The following is a 24,577-nucleotide window of genomic DNA, read 5'->3' as shown; positions in this document are numbered from 1 at the left end:
TTATGGTACATAGCAACTGTCCTTTAAGAAAAATAATTTTCTCGGCAAGGCTTTCTAGACAAGACCCTTCTCTGGCCCAGTGCTGTGTTGTGGAGCAGCTCTGTGTTCTGAGGCTGAGGGAGCCCTGCTGAAGGCAGAGGAGAGGCAGAGGCAGGGACACCCAGCCCTGCAGCTGTGCCAGTGCCATGGGTGATGCCGCTTTCCCTCTCCTTGGGAACACGGCCTCTCCCTCCCACTGCTCAGCACAGCTCTCAGCCCAAGTCAGCTGTGCCTTTGTGACCCCTGGAGTGCTCAGAGTGCTCAGAGCCCTGAGGTGGGCAGGGCTGGGATCCCAGCCCCAGGGCAGTCACGGGGGCAGGGGCACAACCTCAGAGCCTTTGATCAGTGTGGCTGGCAGGAGCCTTGGCACAGGCTGTGCATGGCATCCTGTGCTCAGTCTGCTGTCAGCTCTGAGTGTGACATTCCCCGAACACCTACGAGTTACCCTTCAGCTTTGATCACCTCAGTTTGTTGGGAAACAGAGATTGTGTGATACCACCGGGCTGAGCTTCTTGGAATTCAGCAGTTAAATCTTCAGGCAAAGGGAATGCACGAGGTTTGGCCCACAGAAAGTATTTTCTGTAGGATAATAATCACCTTTCATTCTTTCACTGCTCTCAGGAAAACACACACTTGGTTTGGTGTGCATCTTGAACAAAACAAGGAGAACCTTCTCACACTGCCCCTTTGCCCTCCTCTGCTCTGGGAGACACTCACTGCTGTGCCTGCAGCTGTGGGGAAGCTGGCATTGTGCAGTGCTGCCCTTTAGGGATGTTCCCTATTCCACTGGGACAGAGGAGCACCACAAAAACACAGACATTATTTTGTAATGGACATGAATTACTGCACCTGTGTTTCCCTGGGTCAGCTGGCAGGGTGCAGCGCTGGTGCACAAGTTTTGGCAATGTTTGGTGACAGAGAATGGCAGTGCCATGCCCAGCCTGCTCCAGGAATGCCCGTGCTCCTGGAAGCACAGTCACAGTAATGAACACATTTGCACCTGCTGCTGGCTGTGACAGGCTCAGCACTGTGGGAACCTTCTGTTCACCACAGGCAGCTCTGCAGCACCTCCTCATCCTCAGTGAATCATTCCTTCAGTGAGGCAGTTATTTGCATGTTGTCTGACTCTTTGCACAGGGAAAAAATGCCACAGAAGCATAGAAGGGTTTGGTTTGGAAGGAGCCTGAAGGATCACCTGGTTCCACCCCTCTGGCACAGGCAGGAGCAGTTTCCACCAGCCCTGGCTGCTCCAAGCCCCATCCAGTGTCCAAGTGTCCATCCAGCCTGGCCCTGGACACTTGGAGCCCAATCCTGTCACTGCACTGGTACAATTCTGTCCCAAACACCCATCCTGGCTCTTGGCTGGTGAGAACACATGTCCCACAGGGGGTGGGCTGGGACGGTCTGTGATTTGCTTTACTCTCTCTCTGTGCACACACACCACACACAGATGGAGTTTCAGGGGGAGCCAGTTCTGGGGTTTTACTGGCACCAGGTGTCTCCTGTGTTGTGGGGTTTGCTTTGCGGATTTGTGCCATCCCCATGTCCCTGCCTTGGTCAGTGACTGCCACAGGAACTGTGGGTGCTGGTGTTCATTCATCCTGTGATGAGATGAGTGAAAATCCCTGCTACTTGTCCCTCCCTGGGCATGTCCCTTCACAGGCCCTGCTGGGCTGTTTGGATGCACCCCCTTCAAAAGGAGCCTCCAGGAGCCCCTTCCAGAGGAGGGGAGGGGGCTGTGCGAGCACTGTGCTCCCAGCTGGGTCACAGATACATACATTCCTTGCAATGTTTGGAACTTGTATTTCTCATTGGGCCAGACATACTGAGGAGAGAAAAAAAATGTATTTAACTATCACAGTTTGTTGAAGTTCCAGTTAAGCTTGAAGTTAGGCAAAAAGGAAAACAGAGCTAGGGAATACAATCATTTTTCATCAGTGACTCGAGATAAAAGATTCAGTGAGAAGCACCCTCTGAAATGCTAAACTGATGATGAGTTCTAGAGGCATAGATCTCTGTTCTGACAGGACCTAATACCACATAAAAGATATTTTTCAAGAAGCAGTGCTTTAAACATTTACTGCTCAGAGACAAGACTCTCCATGAGTACATTTATGCAAAATATAAACCACAATATTAACCTTTACTGAGGAGCAGATAAACATGCTGTGCATTGCTTGGAAGGCACTAGAAATGTCATTTCAAGCATCCTGATTTTCTTCTGCCTCTTCATTTTTATCATAGAGTGGGAATAGTGTGCAGGATCACCGCAGGTTGTGCAGGACTGCAGCTTGCACAGGCTGCCTGTGGTACAGAGGCACTCAGCTCCCATGGCTTGGCAAGGAGAGCCCCAGCTCTGAACAAGCTCAGGACACAGAATTCTGCCACTCTCACCATCCACACAGCAATATGGGCATCAGGGTGCTGTTCCCAAGCTGCTGCAGCCTGGGCAGGGGGCTCACAGTTCTCCTTGTGCCATGCTCAGGAGCAGCTCCACTCCATCCTGCAGCATTCTCCTGCAGCACCTGCCTGCACCAGCCTGCCCTCCTGCTCCAAGCCAGGCTGGCATCTGTACCAGGGGAGAATTGGCAGCTGAGTGCTGTTGTGAGGAAGCTGATGGCATTTTCTGGATGCCAAGGGGTTTATCAGTTGCTTTAGTGAGTAAGACACACCCAGTCCAGTGAGAGCCCAAGTTCCACATCCTCTCTTAGAAAAGGCCAGCAGCATGCCTCAGTGCCCTGGCCCACAGCAATCAGCCTTTACTTTACCCACACAATGAGAGCCTTTGTTCCATGGGAAGAAGGCACCTGACTGAGGCAGGTGACACCCATTTGATTCTGGGACCTGGGGAGGTTAAATCTCCCTGACACTTTGTGATGCAGCGCCTGCAGAGGAATGGTCCCCTCCAAGCCACCCTGCTCTGGCTGGCTGGGCTGGTTGCTGATGTTGTTATCACTCTGCTATCAGTGGTGCCATCAGCCCCTCTCCATGCTTGGTGAGTTTCCCTTTGTTGTCATCCAGGCCACAAGGTGATCCCTCAGCTGTGGTCCCCACGATGAGCTCCACTGAAGCCAGACTTTGTTTGCTTCCCTGGGATTTCACAGGTGCAGCCAGTCACGGACTCCAGGCACGTGTTCCTCTGAGGGGACAAAAACTAAATTCCTCATCAACCTGGAAATGTTGATGTGGAGAATTTTCTGTGAAAAATCAGTCAAGCTAGTGAGGGAACAGGGAGGAAGAGTACAGGTCTGCTGTGCTCTGGGGATGCTCTGGGGGTGCTCAGCCTGGGGAAAAGGAGGCTCAGGAGCTCCCTGGCAGGAGGCTGTGCCCAGGTGGGGTCAGGCTCTTTTCCCAGGTAACAGGACAAGGGAAAACAGCCTCAAATTGCACCAGGGAAAGTTTAGGTTGGATATTGGGAATATTTCTCCCCTGCAAGGACTGTCCAGCCCTGGCACAGCTACCCAGGGCAGTGCTGGAGTCCCCATCCCTGGAGGGATTTAACAGGCTCGTAGAGGTGGCACCAGGGGACATGGGACAGTGGTGGCCTTGTCAGCAGGACTCTGTGATCTCAGGGTGCTGCTCCAGCCTCAGTGCCATTGTGATTCTGTGTCTAAGGAGGAAGTGGAGAACAAGAAAAAGGGACAGAAACTCATGTGCAAATTTGCTGGCTCAGTCCACCAGGAGTGCACTCTGTGCCAGTCATTCACATGAATGTGCTGAGATAGGATTAGCTTTGACTTCTCTGATACTTATCTGCATAATTTGTTCTATGTTTTCACTTATCTCCTCTTCAATAAGGAAACATGCCAATAACGGAATGCGTGGATCAAGTTCTATTTATCAATTTAATTTGTTTTGGCTACAAGGTGCAGATTAGAGCATGCAAGTGAGAGGGAAATAGGCTGAATATGAAGACAGGTGATCTGAATGCACGGCCAGAAACCTGGGCCTGGACCATCCACTGCAAACCCCCTGCTTGGGTCAGTAACACTTTCCTGTAAAAGGGAACTGGTGCAGTCAGGTTCATACTTGCCTCTGGTGAGCCAAAACGATCTTATTAAATATAAACATGTATCTCAGACTCCCCATTCTGGATCATCCTAAACTAGACTGATTCAATTTTTTTTTTTAATTGGCTAGTAAATGCAGCTGAAAATCACTTTTCTTTTTGTAACTGCTGGTGTTGTAGAGCTGTCACATGGCCAGAGTGTTTTGGGAAGAGGATTTAAGGGAAGATAATTTCTGCTCAGCTGAAGAACAGAAATTCAAAGCGGAAGCATCCACTGGCATTCACCACATCTTGCCCCTGAAGGGAAAGGGCAGTGTGTGCTGGACACCTCCATGGGTGTCAGAGTAAGGGACTTTTACAGAGAGAACAGTTCATCCTGCAGGCAATCCAGGTACACCCTCCCTCTGAGCAAAGAGATTTTTCCTACAAGAAAATCAGCAGTGGAAAGGGAATGTAAGAAAGAGTGATATTTAATGTGATGTGAGAGAGATCATAATTCATGGCAGATGATGGTGACAGCTGGGGAATCACAGTGTCAAACTCCACAGAGTGATGGAGAGGAGTTACAAGTTGTACACACAGGGAATTGCTCCTTTCCCATGAATAAAACATCCTTTGCTTTCACACATTCCTGCTGCTGTGGCAGGCGGGACAGGGCAAAGGATAGAGGATATTTTCACTTAAGGCCTTCTGGGAAGGAAATGTTGTTTTGTTGGGTTTCTTATTTTGCAGAAGAACCTTATTTTTGAATCCAACCCTCCCTGCTCTCAGCAGAAGGCAGCTGGAACTGAACCCTCACACAACCTAGGGTAACATTGTGTGTGTGAGCACTGGGGTCATGGTTAGACTTGATGACCTTAAAGGTCTTTCCCAGCCTAAATAGTTCTGTGATTCAGTGGAAATCCTAACTAGCTAGGGTAACAGTTGGGACAGGCCTGAAAGGACTGTTTGCTTTTCCTTGACTCAAAATACAGACTGTGATACCTGGGAATGCTCTCCTTGGACAGGAGCCTGATCAGGGCTGGCTCCTCTTGCCGTGGGGTTTTACAGAGAGGGCTCAGGAGTGTCCATTGCCAGAGCAGGATCACACAGGGATTCCCTGCTGGGACTCACTTGGTGCCCAGGCTCAAACCAAGCTGGGGAGTCTGGATTTGAATCTGAGGCAGACCCTGAGACATTCAGCCCAGCCCACCTCACCCCTGCTGCCAGCAGTGACAGCATGAGGGATCTCTCCCAGAGCAGAGGGGGTCACCCATCAGGAGAGCAGTTCTGTGTTTATTACCTGCTTCTACCTTCTCTCTGGAGCCAGGAATGTTGCAAGTGAGCGAGCAGCTACAAAAGAACCATCTGATTTTTATGACCTCAAGTCATAAATCTGTGATAGTTTGTTTTCACTGCGGCTTTATTTGCTACTTGCCTCAAAAAAAAGATCGAGAGAGTCAAGGGCAGAGCAGGCTGTAAGGAATGAAGGGATGGCTTTGTCCTATGTCTCCTCCTGCACCAGCAGGGCCCAGTGTGGCACAAGGAGAAGTGGACAGCCCTACTCTCCAGCCTGAGGAACAAACCAGGCACGAGGGGTCTGTGGGCTCATCAGACACACCTCACACTGCTCACACTGCCCACAGGGCTCTGCTGAGCTGGGCCTCACTATCTCCCTGTTCTGGGGAGTTTTTGGACTTGTGCTCACCCATGGACATACCTCACCCTCTGGAGAAAACAGGGGATTTGAAAAAGCTGAGGTGAGCAAAGAAGGAAAACTTCTGTCCAAAGCGTTCAGATCAAAGTCAGACAATGAAGATGCTGGAGGCAGGAAGGAAGACAAAAATCTGATTTGCTTTGGTCTTCCAGAAGAAAATGAGCCTAGGAAGAAACACATCAAAGATAACATTGCCTGGATTTCTGAACAACTTTCCTGGGCACTCCAAGAGCTGGGCCAAGAAATGTTTGAAGCTGTGAGTGCACTGGGTCCTTCAGAGCAGACTGACATGATGACAGCTTTCTCCATGGTGTGCACCAAGAGGAATGATGGCCTGGGCCCCTCTTTAAGCAGTTTCCACCTCTGCAGCCCCACATCCCAGGCTGGCAGTGCTGGAGCTGCCTGCCCTGTGCCCGTGATCACCGTGCTGTGAAAATGACCTGGAACAGCCTCATGGACATGGCTGCTCCTTTATAACACAGCAGAAAAAGTCATTGTCACTGCCAAGGAAAGACAAAAGGCCACCAAACAATAACCCAGCCGTAAATGAAGGGTATAAATATGGAGATAGGTGGGAGGTTACTACAGGATTCCTCTCACACCAGGGTGGAAAGTGTCCTTCAGGTCAAGATGCTGTGTGTGCCATGAGCAGCTTTTCCTGATCAGAATTTTTTCAGTGGGAAAAAAATAATAAAATTTGCTTTTCTTACTTTCCGTAGGTCAACATTAGGTTGCAAGGTCAGAGCTCAGCTTTGAGTGGAAAACAGGGGTAAGTAATGCCTGTGGCCCCTGGACACCCAGTGTCTCATACAGAAGGAGCTCCTGCAAGGATTTGAAAGTAGGTTTGAAAAATCAATTCAAAAATATGATTGATTGCACAGAATGAAGCTATGGGGACAAGTGAGAGCAAAAGATTGCACAAAGATCATGGTGCATTGAAAAATCACCCTGATTGCAGCTGCCTTCATGCTGTGGCTGCCCTCCTGAAACAGATGTCTGCAAGATTCCTTGGGCAAAGGCTGAAATGTTATTTACTTGTGCAATAATGCCATAGCTGTGCCACAGCCATAGCTGCTGCCAGGTGGGTGAGAACAGTTGATTTGCATTAAATCCTGAGGACATACTTCAGGCAGCAGTTTGCTCCTGCATTGCTGGGTTTCAGCCCAATTCCTGATCCCAGCTGCAGGTCTGGCACAGGATGTACACACACATTTAGGGCTGGATTCATTTTGGATGGATTGTGTGTGTGCTGACCACATCTCAGGAGCTGCATCTGTCCTCAATGGCAGGGAGAGGAGAGAGGAGAGAGGAGAGAGGAGAGGAGAGGAGAGGAGAGGAGAGGAGAGGAGAGGAGAGGAGAGAGGAGAGGAGAGGAGAGGAGAGGAGAGGAGAGGAGAGGAGAGGAGAGGAGAGGAGAGGAGAGGAGAGGAGAGGAGAGGAGAGGAGAGGAGAGGAGAGGAGAGGAGAGGAGAGGAGAGGAGAGGAGAGGAGAGGAGAGGAAAGGAAAGGAAAGGAAAGGAAAGGAAAGGAGAGGAAAGGAGAGGAGAGGAGAGGAGGTGCAACAGCAGAAGGAGAGGAAAGGACAAGGCACAACTGGATCTGTGACCTTCGTACACGAAGCTCGGGGAGCTGCTGATGCTCCTGGGCTCGGGCAGGCTCCCGGCGATCTCCCAGTGCCCTCTGCTGACACCAGACCGGAGCAGCCTCTGCAGAGCCCGAGCGGTATCAGCCGAGTTGCTCAACAGAGATCTTCATTCCTCTGGCAGCACAAAACCACAGCAATTCCCCTCTGGGAAAACGCTGGAGCGGCGCCGGCCCGTCCCTTCCCGCACTCCTGCGGGGATGCCCCGTGTCCTGCCCGTGCCTGCCCGCCCACGGAAACACCCGGGATTCAATCCTCCAAAACCCGGGATTCGGTGTGGAAAAGCACTCCGGGGAGACTGATTTCTGCACCACACCGTGTGTTAGGGGATGATCCTCCTGTGCCATGGAGGGTGTTTCTGTGTCCGTGTGTCCGTGTGCCCGCGTGTCCGTGTGCCCGTATGTCCGTGCTCACAATCTGCTTCGCCTCCCCAGCTGATTCCTGCCTGGTCTCGGTGCCCTCTAGTGTTGTGAATGCTCCAATGTGTAAAAAAAAACTGTAAAACTGGTCTCTGCTTCAGAATTCCTGGTTTTGCTAACTTTCAATGCACTAATTCCGTTAATTATGCAGCACAGCTACAACTGAACGGAGACAACGTGACCCTGAGCGTATCGGATGATCACAGCACCAGACACCCGAGAACACGGTTCTGTAAGCTGAGGCTCACATCTCCAGGGCCTCAGCCTGCAAACCACACCCAAACCTGCCGGCTGTGCAGCACTCACCTGACACAGCCATCCCTGCATCTGGGGTTAGCAGCTCTCCCAGATGTTCTCCTGGCTGTGGCTGCTGATTGAGCTGGGAAATAATCCACATCAGAACATCCAGCCCAACAGACAGGAACTGGGATTGGGCAGGACTGCCTGGTTTGGTCTCTGACACAGAGCTGGTGGACTCAGGCTGATAGGAGCAGTGTGGCTGCACAGGACCTTAGTGAGGACCACCACTAACCAACCACTGACCACCACAGTCTACCACTAACCACCATAAACCACCACAAACTATCACTAGCCACCACTAACCAACCAGTAACCACTGCAAACTACCACTAACCACCATAAAGTACCACAAGGTATCACTAACCACCACTAACCAATCACTAACCACCACAAACTACCACTAACGAACCACAAATCACCACTGTCACTAACCAACCACAAACCACCACAAACTACCACTAACCACCAACCACCACTAATTACCACTAAGTAACCACAAACCACCACAAACTACCACTAACCACCACTAACCAATGACAAACCACCACAAACTATCACTACCACTAACCAACCACAAACCACTAACTACCACTAACCAACCACCAAGCACCACAAACCACCACTAACCAAACACAAACCACCACAAACTATCATTAACCACCACTAACCAACTACAAACCACCACTAACTAACCACAAACTATCACTAACCAACCAATGACCACCACAAACCACAACTAACCAACCACAAACCACCACAAACTACCACTAACCATCACTAACCAACCACAAACCACCACAACCTATCACTAACCATCACTAACCAACCACAAACCACCAGAAACTATCACTAACCATCACTAACCAACCACAAACCACCACAAAACACCACTAACCACCACTAACCAAGCACTAACCACCACAAACTATCATTAACTAACCACAAACCACCACCAACTAACCACTAACCACCCACAAACCACCACAAACTATCACTAACCACCACTAACCAACCAATAACCACTACAAACTACCACTAAGCCCCTACAAACCACTGCAAACTATCACTATCACAAACTACCACTAGCCACCACAAACCACCAGAAACTATCACTAACCAACCACTAACCACCACTAACCAACTACAAACCACCACTAACTAACCACAAATCACCAGAAACCACCACTAACTAACCACAAACCACACAAACCACCATTAACTAACCACAAACCACCACTAACTAGCCCCAAATCACCCCAGCCCAGCCAGCACCAGATCCGCCGCACCCCGCACTCCCGAGCCGCCATCCTCCCGGGCCATCCCTCCCTGCCCCCCCCGTGCCCTCCCCGAGCCGGCCGATCCCTCACTGCTGCCATCGGCTCCCCCAGAGCCCATCCCGCGGTGTCCCCTCCCGACGGGACCGCGCTCGGTGACGGCGCCGCTCCGTGACAGCCCCCGCGGGTGTTTCTGTGCCCCACGGACCCCCCCGCGCCGCGGGTGATGCAATGGGGCGATTGCATCAGGCGCGGCCCCGCGGAGCCGCCCGCCCTCCCGTGCGAGCGCTGAAATCATCCAGAAATCATCCAAATCCTCCCCGCCGCCCCGAGCGGCTCCTCCGAGCTCCCCTCGCTGCGACCGGCTGGAACACCGGGTGAGAAATGCCATCAGATAAGGAGGGACAGGGACAGGGACAGGGAGCGCAGGTCCCACTGCGGGGCTCAGCCTGGAGAAAAGGAGGCTCGGGGGGGACCTTGTGGCTCTGCACAGCTCCTGACAGGAGGGGACAGCCAGGGGAGGCTCTGCTCCCAGGGAACAGGGACAGGAGGAGAGGAAATGGCCCCAAATTGCACCAAGGGAGGTTCAGGCTGGATATGAGGTGAAACTTCCCCAAAAAGTGGCCAGGCACAGGTTGTTCAAGGCACTGATGGAATGAATCACCTTCCCTGGAGGTGTTCAAAAGGAGTGTGGGGCGGCACCTGTGGGGGCATTGTTTAGTGCTGAACACGCTGCATGCTGGGGTAACTTTTGGACTCGATGTTCTTAAAGGCCTTTTCCAACCATGATAATTTTGTGAAGTCGACTGCTCAAGAGAATTTCATTAAATCCTTTCAGTATTTCATTAAATCCTTTCAGTTATTCCTACTTGACAGTCTGAAGCTGCTCCACAGTGACAGTGGGCAGATGAGGAGAGATCTCAAAAGGCATTGGCTGGAATGACAGTGCCTGAGGTTTGAAAGGAAAGAGAGAGAAATGGGGACCATTCCCCAAAAGAACAGGTTTAAACCCAAACACATTTCAGGTACACTCATCCTGGCACAGCAACCAGGGCACAGAAATGAGCAGCACTGAGTGCCCATCCTGCCCCTCCCGGAGGCTGGGAAGGCAGCGGGAAGGCAGCAGGGTCCTGTCAGCAGGGTCAGGACTGAGGGGCAGCAGTTCGGGGACAGCACACTGAATGGGGAGCACCAAGGGCTGTCACTGGGAGATTTACCTGCCCCTGCACAAGGAGGTTCAGTTCCTCACACCAGTTTGGTTCACACTGTGGTGGAGTCGGTCATTGCACGGCACTCCTGGGATAACTCTGCGGCTCCCCAGAGCCACCCAGAGACCGCGGGCGAGTCACGGCAAGTGCTGGGGAACGCGAATGCTGATCCTGGGAGAGCCCCCTGCCCTGGGCCCGGCCGTGCCCGGTGTGTGCTGCCCACACAAACCATACACACACTGCCCACCCTACACAGGGTACACACACTGCGTGGCACTCGGAACCCGGGAGTTTATTCATTCCTGGTGTTCCCGCACGGCCGGCTCGGGGCTCATTCAGCCTCCAGCCCGCACCTGAGGCGCGGGACAACCGCGGGTCTCCGGGAACGAGGTCCCGCAAGCCCAGGGGTCTCTAGTGTCACCCCCCGGCCGGTGACAGCGGGACACGCCGGCGCGGCTGTGCCCAGACTCCCCCCGTGCCGGTGCCGGTGCCGCTCCCCGGCCGCCCCCGCCGGCGCCGCTCCCCCATGGCCCCGCCCCGGCGGCGCCGCCGCCAATTGAGCTGCGGGGCGGGGCGGGGGCACTCCCGGTGCCCGGGACGGGACGGGCTCCGACCCGCTCCGCTCCACGCGGGGCCGCCAAGTCGCTGCCGCTGCGGTGCCGGTCCGGCTCCGGGTCCGGATCCGCGCCGTCTCTCCTGTTCCCGCCGCCCTGCCGGTCCCGATCCGTGCCGTGCCGTGCTGCTAGCACCGAGACAGGTAACCCTGGGGGTCGCGCATCTGCCCGCCCGCTCGGCGGTTCGGACCCTCCCCGGTGCCGGTGTCAGCGCCGGGCGGGAGCGGTTGCGGGGTCGGGGGGACCGGCGGGACCTGCGGCGGGTTCCGCTCCCGGCGGGGCGGCGGCAGCGGTACACATGGGCTGTAGCCGGTTCCGTGCTCACCGCTGAGCGCCGGCGGTACCGGGCCGGGCGGCACCGGCCCGAGGGGTGCGGGCAGCGGGAGATGCGGAGCCCGGAGCCGGGTCCCGGGGGATGCGAGGCGGGCGGTGCGGGGCGGCCGTGCCGCGGCGGAGCCCCTGGCCGGGACGTGCCCGGGCAAATCCCGGCGCGCTGCCGCCAACGCCGAGCGGGAGGCGGGGGGCGCCGGCGGGGTCTGGCCGGGCTGCGGGGGCGGTGGGCAAGCTGGGCTGAGCCGGGCCGGGCCGGGCCGGGGCGCACCCACCGCCGGCACCAGCGTGGGCGCAGCGCGCTGCCCCCGCCGCCGTCCCGTCCCGTCTCGCCTCGGCTGTTTCTCCAGACAGGAGCAGCTGCCAGACACGGGGGTCGGGAGGTTTAGGTTGTGTATTAGGCACAAGTTTTTCCCCAAAGAAATTTCATGTCCCGCCACAGGGAGGGGTGAAGTCACCGTGTTGGGAGTTCCAATGGACGCGGAGATGTGGCACTTGGGGACGTGGGTTAGTGCTGGGGGAACAGTAGGACTCCGTGGTCTCGGAGAGCTTTCGCGGCTACAGTGGTTCTCTGATTATTGCCGGAAGATAGTGAAAGTTATTAAGAATTAGATGAGGAGCAAGAACCAGATGGAAATCCAAAGTTTTATGCAAATTGATAGGAGCTTTGGAGGTGTTACTTGAGATACCTGGTAAGGCAGCGTGTAGGTTCCCAAGGTGGGCAGCCCTAACTTGGCAAGAATCACTGGGAAGTGGGCATTGTGCCCTGGGGACTCCTGCTGTGCGCTAAAGAGGGGTGAGAGCAGCCCGGAGCACTTCCTCCCCCCCCAGGCACGGTGCTTTCACTTAAAGCTAACACAGGTCCCCAGCCACTCCAGACAAAACTATTAGTGGGCAGTTGTGTGTGTAGAATCTCCAGTTTGGGAAACCTGCTGATTTCCCGGGCACGTGGTAAGCCTCAAATTCCACCTTTTTTGCTTCTGTGAGACACCCTTTTCCCAGAGGAGTCCCACTGCTGTAAAGGCTCTCCCAGCATTGTTTTTATCACAAGGAGATGAGGAGACCCTGCCTGGACCAGAGGGAGGGAATGGCTGAGCAGGAGACTGGAGCTGACTGTGGCCAGCCGTGAGGCATGCACTCATATTTTCCAGAGAGCATTTTTCCCCCCTGCTTTTCACTTGCTGCTCTTATTTAGGATTTCAGCTCTTTGTTCTTAGGTTCCAGTGTATACAAGTGTCTCATCCTGAGGCATGGTGCTGCCTGACTGTGCCAGTCAGTCCTGCAGCTGGGTGGAAATCTCCTGTAATGTGTGTTCTGGCTCACGTGCTGATGTGGAAGAGCCACTGCTGGGTGGGTCTGGGCACCTCCTGTCCCAAACAAGCAGAGCCCCATGGCTGGAGGGGACAGGATCTGTGGCTGAGATAGGAAGCAGCTCCACCCCATCTCCTCGGGTCCTGCCTGCATCCCTGCCAGCCCCCCTGCCCCAGCCCCTGCTGGGCACATGGGGAGAATCAGCACCACTGAAGCTTTCATTGATTGCTTTCATTTTGTACCTTCTCACTTGTTATTTTCCTCACCCTTGTTTTCCTCCCATAATCCTTTAGCTGCACACAAAAGAAATAGATTGGATTCCAATACAGTCTAATTTTTTTTTGAAAATTACACTTTCACAGAGAAAAGACAATGGCTGAGCTGTGGTGCTGTCACAGGGTGGATGAACTGCAGCTCATGCTGTGGCTCTGCTGGAACCATTTCATCTCATGCAGTGAAACTCATTCAACAGCTCATGACTTTGGTATCTTAAGGGCTGATGCAGTGGGGAGCCCATTCTGCTCTCCTGCTCAGGCAGGATGTCTCTTTAAGGCAATAAAAAAGTTCTTTAACAAATTAGAGATGTTTTCAAGTTGGATCTCATACATTTGGGACTGATGGCAGGAGGTTCTTCTTCCCCTCAACCTTTGAGTACATCGATACTGTGCCCCATGAACACTGATTGTTACTGTGTCACCTTTATATTCTCCTGTGGCAGATAAAATGTGCAGCCCTGGAAGTGTCAGGGAGACTCCATGTTGCTCCCAAAGAGGTGGGAATTGTTGGTTTTGGCTTTTCCTTTTCCAGTTGTTTCAGTCAAACATTAGGTGATCTATGGTTGCTGCCATACCAGAGCAGCACCAGGTGGTTTAGATGTGTCCTCCACGTACAAATCAAGTGCCTTGGGTCTGGTGGTATTGAAATAAGAATTACAAAGATCCCCCAGCTTTGAATTTCATGCCTGATACTCAACCAAGAGTTGGTTCCCTGTATTGTCACACTGGAGCAACAGCAGAACTGCCCTGTGCCCAGTATCCTGCTGGCACGCTGGGTATGGCTCTCTGCCCCATCTTGAGTGATTCCATCATCCTGGCAGAGCTCCTTGTGCTTGGAGCAGCCCTGACACAGGATTCCTTTGGCCTGTGTAACTTTCTGTATTTGGCAAACTGCTTTAAACCGGGTTCTTGTGGGGAGGGGGCTTTGAGGGCACTGTCTCAGCTGCAGGCCCTTTGAAAGGCTGGAAAATTCTGTAAATATATGAGAAAAAGAGGCTAAGTTGTGTTCACAGGACAGTTTCACCAAAAACCCTGATGGTTTGGGGTTTTTTATTTTGTTGAGGTTTTTTCACCAGTGCTCTTTTCCTTGCATTACAGCACTTTGGAGAGGGGGTAAAAATCAGCCCCTTGCTCTCCATACTCTGGTGTGTGAGTTCCTTTCCTGTTGCCTGCAATCCTGTTTCATTCATCTTGTGCTGTTATTAGGAGCAAAAGCCTGACCCAAACTCCAGTCCTGTGGCATGCTGGGCTCCTGGATCAGCAGGAGCTGCCCAGTGTGCCAGCCCCCCAGAGGAGCTGTGTGTCATTCATCTGGGACCTGGCTCCTCACTTTTTATTTTCCCTCCTGCATTCAACCTGTCGCTGAACCATGACACCCCACCCTGTGCTTGAGACAGAGACAGTGGGATCACCACCTTCTGAGATGGTGACAAATCTTCTTTTATTCAGTGGTGTCAGGACCTTTATGCTAGTTACAAGCTGTGCCCATGCCCCTCCTGAGTCCCTTCAGCCCCTGCTGGCCTGTCCCCGTGGGCTTGGCTGCTGATCCTGCATCAGCCCATGTGCTGTGAGCAGCAGGGAGGGTGACTCATGCTCTGTGCTCGTCTGGGCAGACATCATCTCCCATGAATCTCGGCCCTCCAGAGCTGGGGGAGCCCAGCCAAGTGTCCTCTTCCAAAAGGCACCGGCAAGGGAGTGGTGGGATTAGGCAGAAAAAGCCTGCAGAGGAATGCTGCTGTGGGAGGGGAAGGAGCTGTGGCAGGAGGTGTGGGGGCTCTCTAGATGATCCCCCCTCTGCTGCAAGAGCCAGACATCTGGCCAAGCTTCCCTCCCAGAGGACAGCTCTGCTTCTCCAGGCAGTTATGCTGGTGTCCTCCAAAAGGTGTTCACTATTCCTGATGGGTGTTGAGAACTTGCTCCCAAGGCAGGTTGAACAGTTTCTCTCCTGATTTTCTGCACGAGGTAATAGGAAAAGCAAAGTGGAGATTGGTCTAGTGAAAGTGGATTTTATTCCCTGTCTGTCATCATGGGAAGCACCCATCTAGAATCTGCAGAAATAATCAGGCAGCCCCAAAACTCCACATAAATTGCTCAGATTTGCAGCTTCAGTCTGAACTGCTTGCTCTGATTGAGATGCTGGTCCTGGGCTGGTTCTGGTGTTACCTTCTGCTGAGCTATTCATGCACCTGGGGAAGGCTCTGGAGGTGTTTCAGAGGGAGGTGGGAGCTTGTTCTGTTTGCTGTGAGTGACACCATGCAGAGATGAAATGTGCATGGAGCAAGAGCCTGAGAGACTGCACAGCTCCAGGCTTTTTTTTTTTTTGCTGAGCCTTTGCTGGGGCCAGGCTCTCTCCTGATTGTCTCTGGTACCCAGAGCCACAGCTGGGGCTGGCAGAATGCACTGGTGACCCAAGCAGTTCGTGGTCAGTACTTCAATGCTGTGACTGAAATTTCATTTGCTGCATTGTGAGGCTGTGAGATGGCAGCAGAATGGGGCAGCGCATGACCAGCCTGGGGCTGATGGAGCCATGTGGAAGGAGCAGGAGTTCCCTCCTGCCCAAGTCCCACCCACAGTGCTCAGCAGTGCTGGCTGCTGTCCTGGCCAGGTGAGAAGTCTACCCAGAGATGGGCACACTGCTCATCCCAAATGTGTTAGGGCTGGCTTTGATCCCTCTGCCTTCTCTTCCTCTCATCCCCAAGCTCCCCTCTCAGCACAATGGCCTGCCAAGAGAGTGAGTACCTGGATGACCAGAAGAAATGTGTCCCCTGCAGGAAGTGCATGCCTGGGCAGGAGCTTTCCAAGGTAAATTGACTTCTCTGTAAGGAGCAGAGATCATCATGGGTGGCACAGCTGGGTTAATCCTCTGCCAGCCTCCCTTCAGAAAGGTGATCTTAGGTCCCAGCATGTTGGGAAGAGCTGAGACTTGGCGGGATGGGATGGTGGCTTGTTTCACTTACCCTAGAAGAAGGGTGAGACAATGGAAGTAGGAGGTGATGAGGGATTTAAGGCAGCACAAGGAGCAACCTGATTTCCATTTTTGCTGGTGGAAGTCTAAATTTCCTCTGGGCTGTAGAGCCCTGAGCAAGGTCACACTGCGTGGCTGGGCTGCATCTGGGTGGGTGCCAGCAGGACACTGCTGCAGGAGGTCTCGGTGGTGGGACTTGGGTTGGTGGGAGGCAGCAGGGTTCACCTGGTGGTGCTGCTGGAGCTTTCCAACACCCAGAGCACACTGGTGGGCCCCAGCTGGGAGCAGACAGGGTCCCTGAGTGTCTCCTGGGAGCTGCACTGGTGGTGGCTGCTCTTAGCTGGGCTCTGAGGACCCCACATGAAAAACTGTGGCCTTTTGCCCTCAAAAAAGGGACACTCAGCACCATTTGGAGCCCCTCACCACATGTCCCCACCCTGTCCCCTTGCAGGACTGCGGCGATGGCAGCGGCGGGGACGCGCAGTGCGTGGCCTGCCCTCCCAGGAAGTTCAAGGACCGCTGGGGACACCACGGCTGCAAGCCCTGCCTCTCCTGTGCCCTCATCAACCGCGTGCAGAAATCCAACTGCACAGCCACGGCCGACGCTGTCTGCGGGGAGTGCCTGCCGGGGTGAGCGGGGCTGGGCCAGCACAGCCACACCTGGGGCAGGCAGGGAGGGCTGGGCACAGGGGGCCACCCAGGGTCCCACATGGCACCCAAGAGGAGCCTGGTGACCCAGTGGTGTCTCTGTGAGGACGCTGCTAATGGTGTGGAAGTCAGACCCCTCTGGAGGGTCCTGTTGTAGCTCCAGAGAAGGAAACCTCAAGGCTTGTGTAAACAAGCTGTGAAAAGAAAACTTCCAGACTCTCATTGTTCTGTAGACACCGGGGTGGCTGAGCCCTGGAAGATGAAGTGTTGTAGACCACTATGGTTAGTAGTCCCCAAAGAGGGGGTTTAAGGGGTTACTGAAATGAAATGGCTGCATACAGACAGCCCGAGCCAAGCCCAGGTGCTGCAGACACTGCTGGCCAGTGGTGGGCTCCAGTGCAGGAGTGTCTTAGACAGAGCCATAGCTGGGGTGTTCCCAGCCCTGTAGGGAGCTATTAACCATTAAAATCCGCTTCAGCAGACATGATGGAGGCAGGGAGTGGGGGCTGTTGGAAAGATGTTGCTCTTGACAAATGTCTAGACATGAACAAGTAGGTGTGGTGTGGCTCCAGCCAGCAATGAGAGTCCTGTTACTCTCAGCCAGCAGGGGTGCAGGATAGCAGTCCCCTGTGCTGTGGGGTGCAGGATAGCTGTCCCCTGTGCTGTGGGGTGGGTGGCACAGCTGGCTGCACAGCAGGCTGGTGGCAGCCCGGGTTACCAGGCTGAGCTGAGCCGGTGTGCTCTGTTCCAGGTTCTACAGGAAGGCGCGGATCAGCGGGCAGCTGGAGTGGGAGTGCATCCCCTGCACCAAGCAGACGCCATCCTCTGAGCCACAGTGTAGGTGTCCCACCCTGCTGGGCTCAGGGCAGGTGACCTGGGCACAGGGGAGCCACAGCCCTGCTGGGGTGAGGGATGGGCAGGGAAGGGTGGTCCAAGCCTTGGAGTTTGTCTCCAATGCTGTGTGGATGATGTTTGCAGGTCGCTCCAGAACAAACCTGGTGAAGGTCGCTGTCCCTACTGTACCACCACAGGACACAGCCCTTCTTGCACTGACCAGCAGTGCCCTGGTCATCATTGTCCTGGTGCTTCTGGCACTTTCCATCATCTACTGCAAGCGATTCTGGAAAAGCCAGTGCCAGAGAGGTGAGTTGGTGCTCTGCTCCCTGCTGTGCCACTCACCTGTGCCTGTGCTGTGCAGAGCATTGCTGAATTCACAGCACAGTGACCCAGCTGTTCCTCAGCTCACACAGAACAGACACCTCATCCTGCTTCTCATGCCTGCAGGGCCTCTCTCTGTGTGTGCTTTACCTGCTCAGTGACAGAGAGGAGCCTTCCCCCTTCTTAGGGCCATCAGGAGGAGGAAAGGCCATTTCGCTATCAGAACTGGCAACCCTCCCTTCTGATGTTTTTCTGCTCGGGTGTCTCTTTGCTGCAGAATGAGGAGGGCTGTAGGTGTGGTGGCCAGGGTTGGGGCAGGATGGCATCCAGCAGCGTGCCAGGGAGCTGCTGGGCTCCCAGCTCCTTGCTGGCAGACATACCACAGGGCTGAGCACATGCTAGGGAAGCGAGCCAAGCTTTGCTCAGGCTGTTTCTCCTCTTTCCTCCAAGTCTTCCTGAGGACTCAGAACTTCTCGGGCCAGCGAGCAACGTTCCCAACTGCAGCAGCTCCTGGCAGGTTCCTGTGTGAGGAGCAGATGTCTGGACCCTGCTGCCTGGGTGTGAAGAATTTGAGCCCTTGCTACAGGCAGGCAGAAGGTACCTGCTCTTGTTCTTTCCCTGGGGAAGGGAGGGTGGTGCTGGGCTCCAGGATGAGACGCCCTGAGCCAGGAAGGATGGAGCTGGATGCTGAGCTTCACTGATGAGTGCTGGTTTCTGTTCCAGGCCCCGTGGAAGCAGTGCAGTTCATTTCAGATGGGGAAGCCGTGGGTCTCCAGCTCCCCTCTCTCCAGCCAGAGATGGAGTTGCCACCAGCCATCGCAGCCAGCACTGCCTCCAAGGCCCAGCTGGGCAGGAGCCTGCTGGAAAGCCAGCCTCTGATCCGGGCCTCGGGCCATGGGGACTGCCTGGAGGGGGTCCTGCCACCCCCTGCCCCCAGGCAGGGCACAGTGGAGGCCCTGGCCCCCCTCTCCTCCTGCGCCTCCGAGATGCAGCACAAGTGGCCCCACGCGCCCGTGGAGTGCACTGAGCTGGACCTGCAGAAGTTCTCCAGCCAGGCGGAGTTTGTGGGTGCTGAGCGGCTGGAGGACACAGCCGGCCGGGCTGGGAGGCGGATTCCAGCAGAGAGCAGTGCTGGGGTGCAGGAGAGGGCTCATCACCTGCCCACAGCTGAAACCCCACCTGGGGAGCAGCCGGTGAGTTCCTTCTGCCTTACACTCCTCAGAACTGCTGCCAGTTGCCCAAGGCTCAGGCACAGAGGGCTCGACGTAGGGGTAGGAATATGGGCTGAGTTGTGTTAATATGGGGTAGAGAGGCTGGAGAAGGAGCACCATTCCCTGAGCCCCTGTGTGAGCCCTGGGAGCAGAGCCAGGCTTTGCTGTTCTCAGAGGACTGCCACCAACCTTGGGGTCTTTGTCTTGCCAGGTGGATGATGCCCAGAGCCTGGTGACTCAGATCAGCAGCACGGCCAGTGGTAAGTGACCTTCAGTCTCACATTTGTGCTCCAAGTACGGGCATATCAGAGGCAGGTTCTTGGAAGGGATCTCCTCCAGAGCCCACCAGGGACTCACCTGACTTGTGGCCTTTGGTGCTGGTCCACAGGGTATATTTTCTATGATGCTGCCTCGAGTGGCCTGTGGGCAGATGGCCCAGCTGTCACCAGTTACCAGCTTCCCCAGAACTGAGCCAGCTCCAGGCTGCTGAGCTCTAAAAGTGATGTTGGAGGAGATCCCTGCCCTGGCAGGGTGGCGTTTCACCTGCTCAGCAGGGCCTGAGGCTGGAGGCTGTTCTCTTTGCCCTTTTCCTGTTTGGCTGGGATGTATCCTAACCCACCTTTGCTGTGTTGCCATCCCCAGGTCTCCCCATAGCAGAGCTGCCCCATTCCTTGGTGCAGTCTCTGGCCTTCCTGTTGGACCCTTCCTTGAACGGAGTGAAGAACTTCAGCCACGTGGCTCTGGAGCTGGGGCTGATGCCGCAGCTGCTGGGGCGGATCTCGGGCTTTGAGCAGCTGGTGGCACACTTCACCTCTGCAGGAGCCGTGGTCACCGTCCCTCTGCTGGCGCGGGCGCTGCAGCGGCTCCAGCGCTTCGACGCCCTGCTGCTGCTCTGTGACCACTTCACGCTGAGCCCCGCGCCCGACCGCCAGCGCTAGGGGACACCCGGGGACACAGGGACTCCAGGCACTGCTGAAACTGCGGCCTGCAGGCACAGAACCTCCCTGGGTGCGTGGCAGGAGGACACAGAGGTGGCTTTTGCGTTGTGGAATGGACATGATGGGCGTCTCTGCACAGGGGTTCAGGAAGCACAGCTGTGCCTTTTCCTGGCTCAGGCCCCTCCAGAGGCTGTTTTTTCTCTAGTTGTGACACCCTTCCCTGTTGGTTACTGTGGTGCTCTGGCTCTGCAGTGAGCCCTGTCCTGCCCCACTGTTGCCATGGGGTTCCTCAGCCATGGGGCTCACTAAACATGGGCAGTGCCCTCCTATGAGCCCAGCCATCTCCTCCCTTCCATTCCAGCTTTCCCATCCTTCCTCTGGCCCATGCTCTGCTTTCCTGGGTGCCAGTTGCCGTTTTCTCAGTTTACTTTTGAGTTGTTTCTCTTCCTCTGTGCTGTGATTTCCTTGGCAGAGGACCTGACCATGGCTGATGTGCCAGGCTCCATCCTTTGTCCCTCTGTGCCACCCTGGCACCTTCCTCTGGTGCCCCTTTGTGGTGCAGTGTAGCATCCTGGCACGATTTCAGACTGACTCTCGTGATGAGCTGATGTAAGCCCCCGTTGGGCTATGGCTGTTGGCCATGGGCAGGTGCTGGCTCACCCCAGCCCGGTGGCTGTTCACTGCCCGTTGCCTCCAAGGCTTCACAAACCACCTGTGGTGGCACAGAGTGTCAGGAACAGGGACACTGCCCCACGGGTGGCAGCTGAGGCTGAAGCTGTGGCTGTGGTCACAGGCAGCAGTGACATTCCTGTGCCAGCCACAGCAGGAGCTCCTCTAGAAGCTCCTCCTCTTTTAAAATAACATTTTTCTTTTTTTTTCCTGCCTAAAAATGGCCTGATTTCTCATTCCTGGGAGTTGCTACTGGGAAGGGGGAGCACCCTCCTGCTTGGTATTTCACCCTGGGGGATTTGTCATGACTTGCCATGGCCTTGCTGTCACCCTGATTTCAGTGTTGGGCTGCAGGCAGCTGGGCTGTTCCTGGTGTGCCCTGGCCATGGGGCTGTGCTGGTGGCCCTGGAAGGGAGCAGGGGCTGCAGGACACGTTCCTGAGCGGGGCAGAGCAGTGTGGGGGCGGCTGGGCACGCTGGGGGTCACGGGCAGGGCAGCTCCCAGAAGAGCCTGCTGCTGGTCACACCAGGCCTGAGGGCTCAATCCCTCTGTGAGCAATTCAGTTCAGAGTTAAACTCCGTGATCTTTGTGGTCCCTTCCAACTCAGGGTGTTCTGTGATGCGGTGTCACCGGAGGCACCCCGAGGCTCGCAGACAGCATCGCTGGGGCTGAGCTGAGCTGAGCTGGTGGCTTTGCTTTGTCCCTCAGTGTGTGGCTGGGGCTGCTCTCTGCTGTCCTGCCTGTCACCGGGGTCTCAGCACGAGCCAGTGCTGTGGTGGTCACCAGCAAGTGGCACTGTTACCCCACTGCCTGCTGCCCCTCCCAGACCCCACAGAATTCTCCTTTATCTGTACCTCAGAGAAGCGAGTGCCCTTCTAGGAAGGCAGATCTCCCCCACACCCCAAGGAGCAATAGCTGCTGGTGTTTTCTTTCCCTGTTTAAAGATGTTGAGGCTTGAACACACCCAGGATATGCTCAGATAAACAAAGGCATGGGCAGTTGGAGCTGGAGCTGGCAGTTTCCCTGTCTGCTTGTTTCTTCCACAGTCAAGGTTGTTTTATTGCTCTTTGCTCCCCAAGACCTACAGCGTTGAACTTTGAGCCATGTGGGGCCAGGATTAGTCAGAGTCTTGGACTGTTAGGGAGTGTTGCTATAGCACACACAGCCTGGGGCCAGGGATTTCCTGTTTGAGGCTTTTCTGTGGAAGGGAGAGTGCTGGGTTTAATCACCTTGCAAAATCCAATAAATATTTAATCCCTCTGTGGACGTAGTCACTTCCAGTGGGAAGGAAAATAACTTCACCCACTGCCTCTGAGTAAGTGCCTCCCTGCAGCTCAGTTTGCTGGCCCTGGCTTTGATGCTGGAACTGGACTGGGCAGCTTGTCCCGTGTGCTCTGTGTCACCAGTGCCACCAGTGTGTGGTCACTTGGAGTGCACAGAGCAGTGGTGGCCAGGCAGGATGGCAGTGCCAGCCTGCCCCTGTCAGGAGCAGGAGATGGGCAGGAAGGGCTGGTGAATTAGAGCTGTGGATGATGGGGACATGCCACAGGTGTGTGCTGCAAATCTCCTCACATGCTGGGCAGCTCCATTGGTGTGCCAGAGTGGGGCTCTGGGCCAAGCAAATGAAGTGAGTGTTTAGCTCATTTGTTTAGGGGTTTTTCTCACTTTTATAATGAAATCAACCTCATTTTCTTCATAGCTTTTAAGGTAAACTTATTTTTCAATTGTTTGATGTCTGAGCAATATTACTTGTACTCAAAACCCACCCCCTGCCTCGAGGGTGCAGCACAGAGGGTGTGGGTATGGGCTGTGCCATACAGGTGTGTGCCATGCCCCAGCCCCATGGTGCTGCCCCTCAGGCCCTGGCTGTGCCATACAGGTGTGTGCCATGCCCCTGCCCCATGGTGCTGCCCCTCAGGCCCTGGCTGTGCCATACAGGGTGTGTAGGGTGGTGTGTGCCATGCCCCAGCCCCTGCCCCATGGTGCTGCCCCTCAGGCCCTGGCTGTGCCACAGGGTGTGGCAGGGGCTGGTTTTCTGTGTGTTTGAGCTGTTCTGGGTTCCCCCTGAGAGCCTCACCTTTGGTGTCAGTGCAAGCCTCACTGGCTGGTGCTCCAGCAGGGCTGGGCACTGCACAGGAGCCCTGCAGGACGTGGCTTTGCAGCAGTGAGGCTCCCCCAGCTCCCAGGCAAAGGCTGCTCCCCACTCTCACTGTGCTCGTGGCAGAAACCTTCCTTCAGCTGTGGTGACAAACCCAGCTGTGTTTACAAGGGCCAAAAGTTCAACAGGGAGCCTTTAGCCCACCCTAAAACCACCTGGCCAGGCTGCCTCGAGCCCAGCCAGAGCCCTCAGGGAACCATGAGAGCCTTGAAAACAGGGAAATGCTGTGACTCAGACATCAGGACAACAATGATCCCTGAGCAGGGAGCTGCTTCACTGGGGAACCAATGGAATTGATACTTGACTTTTGCTTTTTAATAGTATTTTCAACATAGCACATAGAATGTAAGGTAGGGAAATTCCTGTGGTGCTGGATCTCGTGTCACAGCCTCAGGAAGCCATTTGTGCCAAGCTGGCATGGCTCACAGAGAGGTGAAACAGATCAAATAACTCTGAAATCTGTGCAAACTTGAGCTAGGACTGAACAGTGGGAACACTCCAGTGCAGCGGGGTTATTTTTTAACAAGTGATTGGTTTCCACACCAGTCTTGCCTGGAAGTCTGATTTGCAGAGGAATTTGTATGATAAGTTTAAATCTAGCCCTGTTCTGGGAAGCTCTTAAGCATAGACTTTAAATAGGCACATACTTCACTGTTGTTAAAGTGTTTATTCTGGTGAACAATTGGTGAACATCCCTCGGGTGCTGTTCCTGAACAGGGGGCTCATGAGAGCTCTCCCTCCAATGTGCTTTTACAGAAATAGCAATACTGAAGAAGACTTGGTGTTACTGATCTGGGCACACTTCTTGGAAGAGTCTGCAAGTGTTGGGGGGAGATACCCCCTCTGTGTTGGATTATTTAATACTTCAGACTCTGGTGCTTTTCAAAAAAAACAAATCACTACATTTCTGTAGCCATGGTTTACCCAAGGGAATATGTGTTGTTTTTTATGGTAGATGTTATTTTTCTTTAAGGTTACGAATAGGTTATTTATATTTTTGTAAATTCTGTGCCATTACCATTGTAATTCTGCTGTAGCATTATTTCTGTTGGGTTTGGGGTGTTGTCTGTGTTCAAATCAAGCAGAAGCTGACACTCCTGCCCCCCTGTTAGTGGCAGGGGTTTGGTCCCTCACATTCCTCCAGACCTGGTGCTCTTGAGTGATGTGTGTTTGTAGTTTAATAAATTTTGGTGCCAGACAAGGTGACGCTTGGTGAGTTTTGATTCCCCTCAGCATTGCTGTGGGCCCCCTGCCCACCTGCTGCTGGGGGCTGATGCTGAGGGGCGAGGGGGGCTGGGAGGGGACTGGCAGGGCAGGCAGGGCTGCTCAGAGATGCTGCAGCAGCCAAGGGCAGCAGCCTCAGCCCCAGAGTGGGAAGGGGCTGCAGTGGTGGTGCTGGGTGGGGTGGCGGTGGTGCTGTGCCTGTCCTCACCACAGGCATCAGCTTTAGTTTTTCCATGGGTTTCACGTTCCCCAGAGTGGCCAAGGCTCAGGTGTGGTTCATTGCATGGCCTGGGGTCAGGGGAGCAGAGACCCCTCAACGATGCCCAAGGAGCTCCCATTCCCAAAGCTTCGCTGAGGAGCAGCTGCTGTTTAACCTTGGTAATTACAGAGCTCATGCCCTTCTACTGGTATGTTTAAAATAATTATTAGCATCAAGGGTGTTTTCTGTTCTAATTAAAGCTGTGATATTTGTCCAAACTCTGGCAGGCT

General features: G+C 54.5%; 1 protein-coding gene across 1 annotated transcript; it reads left to right on the top strand.

Annotated features, from left to right (window-relative positions):
* Positions 1–11,196: 11,196 nt before the first annotated feature.
* On the top strand, positions 11,197–24,054 carry EDA2R (ectodysplasin A2 receptor). The gene is made up of 9 exons (XM_064712636.1): positions 11,197–11,344; positions 15,817–15,919; positions 16,534–16,712; positions 17,482–17,567; positions 17,709–17,873; positions 18,339–18,485; positions 18,612–19,081; positions 19,311–19,359; positions 19,742–24,054. The coding sequence occupies exons 2-9, from the start codon at positions 15,833–15,835 to the stop codon at positions 20,035–20,037; spliced, it is 1,479 nt and encodes a 492-aa protein (XP_064568706.1). The 5' UTR covers positions 11,197–11,344; positions 15,817–15,832; the 3' UTR covers positions 20,038–24,054.
* Positions 24,055–24,577: the final 523 nt, after the last annotated feature.

This window comes from Zonotrichia leucophrys, chromosome 4A (genome assembly GCF_028769735.1).
Source record: "Zonotrichia leucophrys gambelii isolate GWCS_2022_RI chromosome 4A, RI_Zleu_2.0, whole genome shotgun sequence".
Taxonomy (NCBI): Eukaryota; Metazoa; Chordata; class Aves; order Passeriformes; family Passerellidae; genus Zonotrichia; species Zonotrichia leucophrys.
This window is presented reverse-complemented; position numbering and strand designations above follow the sequence as displayed.